General features: G+C 37.9%; 1 protein-coding gene across 1 annotated transcript in view; it reads right to left on the reverse strand.

Moving 5' to 3' along the window:
- The window catches only part of LOC116849892 (serine protease gd-like), a 183610-nt gene that overhangs the window by 169539 nt on the left and 2984 nt on the right, over positions 1 to 11087 (reverse strand). Inside the window, exons 2-3 of the mRNA XM_032827519.1 lie at positions 10039 to 10204; positions 9338 to 9886 (exon numbers count right to left, since the gene is read on the reverse strand). Of these exons, the coding sequence (XP_032683410.1) occupies positions 9338 to 9886; positions 10039 to 10204 (715 nt within the window). The remainder of the gene's footprint in view (positions 1 to 9337; positions 9887 to 10038; positions 10205 to 11087) is intronic.

Raw genomic sequence — 11087 nt, forward strand, 5'->3', positions numbered from 1 at the left:
GGGCGTAAGATAACGGCGACAACGAGCGCCTTTAAACCAGCAAGGAAAGACCAGGATAAATAAACAGATTAAAGCCGATGAGGCAACGAAATCCGAACGACGAACAATAGTGTATCCGGAAACAATTCCGACCGCGTCCCGCCGGCCGCTCGCGCGCCTCGACGCTCGCAGCTGATCGCGAGACGACAACAACGGCTCCCGACGAGAGCAAAAACGCGACCACGCACCAACGGCGTAACGTCGCCTGTAAATAATTGTAAATAGCTTTGAGATTAGAATATAGTTCCAAATTATTATCACCTATACCACTGGTTTTCATTTCACACACGAAACCCGGACCATACCGGCTAAGACTATCCCGCACGTAACGTAAGGCCGTTACACATCCATTTCAGACTCAAAGTCGGAACCATCTGAGTCAGGATCCTCAGAGATATCTACAAACTCCATGTTGTTTGCAGAAAAAATATAGCAACTTGATAAACGATATCTTAGAGCTCCAGCTCAAGAAAGCGCAATATTGAAAATAATAGCCGATTATATTTATCAAAATGCAAAAAAAAATTAAAATCAAAATTATGTTTATCAAAATAACTTCTAATATCAATTGTACAGTCAACTTTTTTATACAATTTTTATATAATTAGGGGGATCAGCAACCTTACTTTTCAAACAATACATGTATATATACTCAAAATGGTACATTCATAGATGTCTGAGTACAACGTTTTGCCTGAAATTCATTTTTTTTATATTTTGTACAAGAGCAAACTTTTTTCACAAATTTAATAACATAGGAATACAAAATAAGTATTCCGTGCAATATATACTAAAGTACTTTTGCTTCCTGTTTTATACATGTGATACAAGCAATTCGATTTATTTTACCTCCTGATCACGAATATGCTGTCAACATTGCTCTATCACTTTTTAATATCAAATCTTTAGAAAAATGAGAGTTTCAGGATCTTCAATAATTTCCTGAAGACTGAAAGGCGATGAAGCAATTCTGACTGCGTATTCGTGATCGGGAGGCAAAAGAATATTGAATTACATATGTCGCATAATAACATCTTTTTGGGGGCCCATAATCTGTTCTAACCTCAAAATGTCTGTTTTATAAATGCGATATATATTATTCAAAATATTTTTGTCTTCTAATCACGAACCTGTGGTCAAAATTGCTCCATCACTCCTCAGTCTTCAACAAGTCTTCATAACAATGAAGAATTTGAGGTTATTTAGCGATTTGCTGAAGACTGAAAAGTGATAATGCAATTCTGACTACAGAATCGTGATCAGGAGGCAAAAATACTTCGGGTAGCATATATCGCACTCAATATATGAGATTTTTGTAACCGTGGACCAATTAAAATAAAAAAAACCTTCATTTTTCATTTTGCAATTATTTATAAAAATTGCAATATCGAAAAATTTGTTTAAAAAAGTATAGCAGTATGTTAAGAAACTAATCAAGAGTCTTAAAATTGCAAAAAAGCGACTCCTCTTGCCTTATTTGCAAAAAAAGAGAACAAAAACCGCATAAAACTATGTGTGCCATGTAGAGGCACGCTGCCTCTGAAAGGGTTAAATACCGGTTGACAATATCTTTATCAGCTGCTATGCGATGTAGCACGGTATAAGCGGTATTATAGCGGAGCTGCGTTCGGTGGATCGCCTCAGTAGCGGTAACTCGGCTGCAATAATGTCTCTAGTAGATCAAATATTCGGTGCGTGCAGACAGAGGCTGCTTCGGTAGTTCGTCTGTGTGCGCGGAGCCTTAGTTGGCTTTGTTGGTCTTGGAGCGCCGCGGTAGCGGAGTGATCCCGATCTCGTTTCCCGAGTGCGGTCTCTAGTAATTCGAAGGCCGGCTCGCCTTCTTGCGAGTCGACGGCGGTGTGATCCTGTCGCGGATCAGTATGGTGTCGAAGCTGCGCTGCAACGGAGCGAGGCTTCAACGCTACGGAAATGAGTTCGCACACTGCGACTCGATATCGGTGTGATCTCGCTCGCTTTAACGCGAGGTCGAGATTCAGTTAACGATGTGAAGGTCGCGTTAAAAAGACCTTCCGGCGGAGTGATTCTAGTATTTTCGGTGGCCGTGGAATCTTACGGATTACGGTATTTAGCTCAGTGTAGGTGTCACGAATCCGTGAGCCGACGGCGGAGTGACTCCTGTCGCGTATTCGTGAGCGGAAGTCTACGAGGATCGGTATACGAAATACAGTATGTTTGATAAGAGCGTGTACGGCAAAACTCAAAAACTTAGGATAATACATAAATTGAAAACATTTGTACACATTATGCATGATATAGACTGCGATGCTTTATTATTAATAAACTGTCCAGTCGCCTCCATTATCAATAATTGACTGGCATCTCCGAGGCATACTTTCTACTAATTTTACAGCATAATCTTCAGACAAAGATTTCCATATAAATCGAATCTGTCGAATTAACTGCTTGACGGTCCATATTTTCTTTCCTCGGAGCTTAAACTTTATAAGCGCCCAAACATTTTCAATTGGATTTGCATCTGGCGACTGTGAAGGCCAATCCAGTACGTCAACGTCATTTTCTTGTTTCCACGCAGTACAAAGTCTACTCCGATGTTTCGGATCATTGTCCTCTTGCAGTAGCCAATTTTCATTTTTCCTCGTAAACCACCTTTGGGCAGATGGTAATAAAGCTCTCTCATATATTTGGACCATTTTAGCAGCATCCAAATTTTGTGTAAAGATGTGTAAAGTGCCAAATCCCTGTTTTGAGAAACAGCCCCAGACGTGCACCTTTACCGGATGTTTAACGGTCCGCTCGATGAGTCTATTGGCCTGGGTAGACCAGACACGTCTGATAGAAGACTTTGCCCAAAACGAAGCTTCATCTGAAAAAATTACCCCAATAGCCCCAATAGTTGCCCCAATAGTGGTCCAAATTTTCTTTTGCCCAAGCAAGTCTTTTTTCGACGTGTTTTTCAGACAGCAACGGTTTCGGTATCGTGCTTCGAAATTTCACTTTATGAGCCAGTAAACGTCTTCTTATAGTATGACATGATATATTTAGACCTTTTTTAAGTAAAACCGCTTGCCCGCCACGCAATGATAAACAAGGATTCTTCTCAAACACCCGTAAAATCATTTTGTCCTCCTTTTTCGTCGTTTTCTGCGCAGAGCCACGATCCGGCAAATCATCAACGTTTTTGACCTCGGAATAACGTTTCACCCACTTACTCACAAACGCCTTAGACTTCTTCATATACTTAGCAGCCGCTCCGGCGACATTTTTGGTCCTTTCGGATGCGAACATAGAAACACAGCTTCGTAACGTGATGCGTACGCGACACTCATGTTGAAATACGCCTTTTTGGAACGAAAGTCAAACGATAACTAAGGCTTTCTAGACAAAGCATCTTGGGAAAAGGGCCCCGCTATTGGCTCGCGTTCATATCCCCCCTCTAACGGTTTCGAGGAAAAAGTTTTGCCGTACACGCTCTTATCAAACATACTTTAGTATTGACGTCACATATTCGTGAGCCCATGGCGGAGCGATTCCTGTCGCGTATTCGCGAACGGGAATCCACCAGGAACGGTATTCAGAACAGGGTCAGTATCACATATTCGTGAATTGATGGCGGAGTGACTCCTGTCGCGTATCTGCGAATGTAAGTCTGCCAGGAGCGATCTAATTAAACAGTGTCGATGTCACGTATTCGTGAACCGACGGCGAAGTGATTCCTGTCGCGTATCCGCGAACAGAAATCTGTCAGGAACAGTCTTTGGAACAATGTCGATGTCACGTATTCGTGAGTCGACGGCGGAGTGACTTCTGTCGCGTATCCGCGAACAGAAATCTGCCAGAAATGGTATTCGAGAAGATGGTTCAGTAATCTTACTCGATATCGGAGGTTCGGATCTCTCTGGAAATCGGTATCTCGAGAGCGGATCGGTTTCTGATTTCGATATAGAATTCGCGACGCTTTATATTTGCGAATCTCGCTTGATTCGCTGTCTACCGTGGATGATTGGCGGTCTCTTTGTTTGTATGTTTTTGCGTGTTGTTTTTGCGCGATGTTCTTTGGTGTCTCTATTTTGTCTTTGTACTGTTTTTCGTAATGATCGATGTTCGGATCGTTACAATTTTTTCCTTTTTTCCTAAAATTTTTAATTGTTATATACTGTAACGTGGCAGCCGTGTAGGCGTCCGTCATAGTGTAAGACGCGCCTTCGCGAATATTTCCGTTATCGCGTCTCGCGTCTTTATCGTCCGTATACGTGTTCTCACCACCTGTTAGGAATTTCGGAGAAATGAGGAGCAGATAGGTTGGTCATCGCGTCTCCGAGCTTTGTGCCCCCAGGTTCCCCTTTGCCGACCATCTAAACAGGAGGAACCTAAGGACGACGTGAGATGAAGGGTCATCGACCACACCACCGCCGCTACCGCTCAAGTAATCGCTCTCATAATTTTGCTCACACCAACTAACAATCATTCTCGAATATTCGATCGTTATCGAATATAGAATGTCCTGGGATCTTCTATCGCGTGCCGAAATATTTGTTCGCTCACGAATATTCGGCAACACGATAATTGTCACCGTTACACCGAGCTCCGATACCGCCGCTATATTTACGTTTCAGCTTGACGTTTGGCGGGTGCGGTGGTAAGGGGTCAGAGGCCCGCACAGCTGAAACCAGAGAACGATACCGCCTAATAGAGGATACCGGTGAGAAGCAATAATGTACCTCGAATCAAGACCATGAGGTACATTATCGAAATCGAGAGTGTCTCGAGATAATTGATATCTCGGGACAATAACAATAACCGCTACCGGAATTTCGAATCTCGACGAGGAACTGTGGACCAGGCGAGGGCAAGATGACAGCAAAGACGAGAGGCGGATCGATGATCCCGAGACCGATGAGAGACCGATTCCTCAATCTTGCGCTGAACATCAAAGCGACCACGCGAACCCGCGAGCCACGTGGCAATAAAGTATATTGCCTCAAGATACCGCGAGCGAGTTAGTGTCAGAGAGAGAGAGGAAGAAAGGGAGCGTTGGTGCGAGAGCGAGAAGGAGAGTGAGAGCGAGCGAACGAGAGAGAGTGGAGGAGTGAGAGAGCCGCCGGGACCGAAGGGAAGACCGCCGAGTGCAGGATCACGCCAGAAAAGACGGCCACAGCCAGGTTACCGCGGAGGGTGAGCTGCCGAATCTTGTAAGACCTCCTATCTATTCAGAGTGTCGTCTCGCGTAATATCGTCTCGTCCGCGGAGCGGCCGCGAATTTCTGCGACCGAGAGACCGCCCTCGGGTTACGAGCTTCTACCGTCGGCAACCGAACCTCGGCCTCCGCAAACTCCCTCGCGGCTGGTCGCACGAGCGTTGAGATCTCGGGTTTGTGTACCGCGAGCATTATCGGGACGTGCGAGTTCCGAAATAATAAAATGACTGATACCGCCAAATTTTTTCGTGATTTTTCGATTCTGATTTCTCTCCCGACGTCCACAGGAACCCATCCTGTCTCCGACTCAAACTACGCTGGAGGTACCGGTCCCGTACGATCTCCTCGACACGACCAATAATTGGTCGATTTTCTTTTCGATTTCGTTTCGCGACTTTCGCTTCGTGGTGCGGCCTTTTCCGTACCTGGCGCCCAACCTTTCGCGTTTTCGCATGGTCATGCGTCGGAGACCGGCAGAAATTTGCCGACGCCTTTGCGGTCGGTAAGAAATGACGTCGCAATATATGATGTTCGGGTCAGTATGATCCGATAGAAAGAAATTGATATTTTAATAATTCCAGTTAAAATTTAATGTTTTATAATAGAAAATAGCATTATTAGGTTGAATAAGAGTTATTATATTATAGTATACCAATGTGTTTTCCAGCACATTTATCTTCAAGGACAGTTTCAAAAAAGTTTGATTATAAAAAAAAACAATTCTTTCTTATTGCTTTATTATATTATTCATATAATATCATAGGTTATGTAATATCTAATTTTATTAAATATTAATTATTTTATTTCTTTGAGTTATACTAATGCTTTCAATTTATTAAATGATATCAAAAAGACGCGGCCTCGTCTCGTGATAAGTTCGCGCGTATACGTACGAAACGAACATTGTCACTACAAGTTGCTACAAATTTATGCCTGTTTATATCCTGAGTTTATAAAATTACTCGCGTAGTGCGCTAATAATTCAATCTGCATTTTGCATCATCCATGATAAGACGTCAGTATTTGAGTTAAGCTGAACTACAAGCAAAAGCGTCTGATGGTGAAGAGTCTATTTCAGAATATGAAAATCACACAAATAGAAAGTCTGAAATTAAATAGTCCGATGATGACGCCGCAAACATGGAACAAACTACGAAGACTATGCAATATATTCCTTCAAAAGACAATAGAATACAATGGATGTTTATTCCCTTTCAACAGCATGGTCGTCTATCCGCAGGAAACATAATAAGGAACACTCTACGAATTACTAGATATGCATATGCAAGAATCAAGTGATTAAAACTGCATTTCAGATCGTACTTTGTATTACAATTCAAAATGAAATCATAAAAATGACTAATATTGAGGGTCAACGAGTTTAAAATGGTAGGATTTAAATGTTGACACGTTCCAAACTTATATTGGTCTTTTGTTGTTGGCTGAAGTCTATAAATCATATGGTGAAGCAACGAAGAGTTTGTGGGATAAAGAAACTGGTCGAAATATTTTTAGAGCAACAATGTCACTTGAAACTTTTTCTATGGTATCCCGGGTCATCTGTTTTGACGATAAATTTACGAGAAAAGAAAGAAGACATGCCGACAAACTTGCTCCTATTAAAAATATTTGGGAAAAATGAGTAGAGGTTCTTTCAAAATTATATTATTCTGCAGAAAATGTAACTGTAGACAAACAACTGATAGGATTTCGTAGTCTCTGTCCTTTCAAACAATATACAGGGTGAATAAAAAGTTCTGGACCGGTAAAATATCTCGAAAATATTTCCGAAAGAAATATTTCATACAAAAGTTGTAAAGTCTTAAATGATCTATTCACTGATCTAGTCAGTCTGACCTTGAGTGACGTCGCCAAGATCAGGTGAAGGTTAACTTTGCTTTTTTAAATAGAAATATGTTTTTTATTACGGAATTATATTTTACGTAGAAAAACAAACAACTTTCTTTTTAATTTTTTTATACAACCCCTATTTTTTAAGATATTTGCAGAAATATCTACAAAATTATTGATTTCAATAATTTCTTACTCGAATTCTATCAACTTTGTCGAAAAATGGCAAGAGATAAAAATTGCTTATCTTTTTTTCTTAGAGCTCTAAGAATTTTTTCAGAATTTTTTATTAACTTTTTAGTACTGCATTTTCTTGGATTTTTTTGAAGTACTATAAAGTTAATAAAAAATTCTGAAAAAATTCTTAGAACTCTATGATACAAAAATAAGCAATTTTTACCTTTTACTATTTTTCGATAAAGTTGATAAAGTTAGAGTAAGAAATTATTGAAACCAATAATTTTGTAGATATTTTCGCAAATATCTTAAAAAATAGGGGTTGTATGAAAAAATTTCTCGAAGAAAAGTTGTTTGTTTTTCTACGTAGAATAAAATTCCGTAATAAAAAATATATTTCTATTTAAAAAAGCAAAGTTGACCTTGACCTGACCTTGGCGACGTCACTCAAGGTCAGACTGACCAGATCAGTAAATAGATCATTTAAAACTTTGCAACTTTTATATGAAACATTTCTTTCGGAAATGTTTTCGAAATATTTCAGGGACTTTTTACTAACCCAGTATACTCACTAAACAAGCAAAATATGGAATTAAAATTTGAATTCTATGTGACAGTAAAATTTCATATGTTTTGAAATTACAAATTTATCCGGACAAAAATTCTAGAGAGAGAAGAAGAAATCAGGTTATGCGAATTGTATGAGCTTAGTAGTGATCTGAGAGCACATAATGTTACATGCGATAATTTCTTTACTTCTTATATCTTGAGACAGTTGCTTTTAAAAAGAAAAATTACGATGCTAGGTACTATAAGAAAAAATAAGTTGAAACTTCCACAAATGAATAATAAAAATATCTATAGTTCTTCCTTTTATTTCACAAAAGATACCACAGTAATAAATTATATTCTAAAAAAGAATAAAAACGTTTTCATGAGCATCTTGCATCGTGACAAAGCAATTAATAATAGAGAGGACAAAAAATCGCAAATTATATTGGATTATGAGACAACCAAAGGAGTTGTTGATACTCCTCACCAGCTTGTAGGTACGTATAGTTGCAAGAGAAAAACAAATCGTTGGCCAATAATTGTATTTTACAATATGCTCGATATTTCCGCATAACATGCATTTATCTTGTGGATTTCAATAAACCTTGAATGAAAACAAATTTAATAAAAGAAAATTATTTTTGGAATAACTTGGCAAGTCTCTTATAAGTGCACATATTATATCCAGAAAATAAATTCCAAAATCTGAGGAGTCGCGTAATATTCTAAAGAAAATGCGAGAAGCAAATGAAACCGTTGTTTCAATGTCTACTGAGGCGACTAATATTATTAAACGTGCTTGATGTAAATTTTGCCCATCAAACAATAACAATAAAACTAACATTTTGTGTAACAATTGCAAGAAACATATTTGTAAGTTACACTCAAATTATTTTTGTTCTAAGTGTACCAAATACTAATAAAAAAACATGTTCTTTAATTATTTTTTATGGATATAAGTTTTTATATATTTTTTTTATAATTTACGTTCAAATTTTCAATAATAAAATTTACAATATTCCATTTCCCCGTAAATATATAAATAGTTCTTATATCCCCGTAAATATATAAAATAACAAGTCGGGTCATTTTGACCCGAACAGTACAACCATATAGTAAATTCGAACAGGACAGCAGGGTTAAACAAAATAATCAAATATTATCCTGGATCATTTCAATAGATCCATCCATCACGAAGACAGATGGAAGAACAAATAGTAATATGTGGTAAATCATAAGCAATGTTAACATGTATGTATAAACATGTAATTTAAGATCCCATTACGTATAGAAAAATTTAAAACTTTGAGAATATATCAGATGATAATAAAGCAGCTATATATCTGAATAGTTCAAAAAGAAGAACTTATATCACATAGCGTTTATATTTATTAGTAATATCATTAGTATTTGTATTGCAGAAGATAATGGCAGTATCTTGTTAAAGTAAAATAAAAGAAAGAGAAAAGAGAAACGGGATAGAAGATCGTTATAACAGAATATTGGATGTATATTTGAGGCATGTCCTTTTTTTCAACATACCTGTTATAACGTGTCTGTTGGTCACGAGAGAGCCGGCACACTGAAATTCAAATTCGATTTTCACGACGAAGAGAGCCACTAACCACGGCCACTGTCCGGGCGATGTTTTCCTTCCTTTAGAGATCAACGGATTAATTTCGTTAATGTTAATAGTACGCCCACAATCGCCATTATTTTGATTAAATTGAGGTTGAGGTTGAGATTGGAGTTGAGGTTGAGGTTTAAATTGGATTTGAGGTCGAATTTGAGGAATATTAGGAGTTAAAAATATATTTTTATCGATCCCGTCAGAAAGATTGATACGTTCAGTTGTTGTCGAGCGTTGCGTGGCGAGTTTCTTCGATCCAGTAGGATGACGGCTCGATTGAGTGGTCCATATCGTGAAAAATGGTCTCATCGTATGTGTTTCCGGTATATTAAATCCCGGATGATAAGTTTCTGTACTCTGCGACGGATGAACATTAGCAGAAAAGTTCTGCGAAAGTGGTATTACTTGTAGCGGATATAGAATATGCTCCAGCACAATGGAAGTAACAACCGATCCTACCGCTGAAAAGACAAATGAAACGTTGGATCATTTAAACTACAATTGACGTAGAAAGACAATTTATTTTCTTCCAGAAAAACATCCCTTTGGACTATATAGAAAACATGAATTTTTCTCGCGTGGTATAATATTTCTCGAATGGTATAATACTCACCACGAGGACCAGTGCAATATACTTGATTATTGAACCATATGTCAGTAAGTAGCGGAATCGGTCGACGAAGGGGAAAGTGGATGTGGTACAATAAAGGTCTACCCTGTTGTACTGTCTGAACAGAGTCTTCTTTCGATTGTGCCAATTTTAGTTGACCAAGATAACTCTAAAACGCATCAATGATTGAATTGTTTTAATCCACAAATAAAATCGAATCAAAGTCAAAATTAAAAATCATATATGGGGGATTTCATATGAAGTGATCAAGCTAAAAAAAATTTTTTCTCCAATTATGTTTAAACTCGGGGCATTTGTAGCCCTATTAGGTGGTAATATTTGGTAGAAAAATTTTTCCATTTGCTCCAATATTTGAGGAGGGGGAGGGGGTGAAAGTTTTGGGGGCCCGTTTCATTAAACAATTTTTTTCAGATAATTAAATGAATAAAAAAAATTTATGAATATCAGTTTCGATATGTTTTTTTATGCCCTTTCGATTGGTAAAATGCATTTAAAAAAAAAAAAATTTTGATTCAAAAAACTCAAAGTTAAAAATAAAAATGACTTTTTTTGGAAGAAAGACACGATTTTTTTTATTTTTTATTTTTTTAAATGAAAGCTGAGATTTTTTCCTATAAGAACATATAGTTCCGAAAATGGGCCTAGAATGTTAAATTCATGAAAATTAGAGTTTATCTGCTGACTCGAGCGCCGCGGACAAGAGCGCGAGGCTGCAGTTGACTGTCTAGTATAAGGAGGCGAACGTTAACGCTCTCTGCATTTAACAGGGTTGAGACTGTCATTTTGTGAATGCCTGCATTACGCTAACGCATAAATTTGGAAAAAATTTTGAAACTTGAAACCTAAATAAATAAAAATTTATAATTTTTAAAACGTAAAATCCTTGAGAAAGATAAATAGTGTACTTGAGCTGAAAAAGTGAATTTATAATTATATCTGAAGTCGTTAAATACTTACATCCCTTTAAGTAATGTCCTTCAGTTTTCGCTGTTTTCTTTGTCTTTTTTTACTTTTTGGGCAATAATCACTTT

Source organism: Odontomachus brunneus, unplaced genomic scaffold, assembly GCF_010583005.1.
Source record: "Odontomachus brunneus isolate Ranch 3 - 2012 unplaced genomic scaffold, Obru_v1 Obru_scaffold_127, whole genome shotgun sequence".
Lineage (NCBI taxonomy): Eukaryota > Metazoa > Arthropoda > Insecta > Hymenoptera > Formicidae > Odontomachus > Odontomachus brunneus.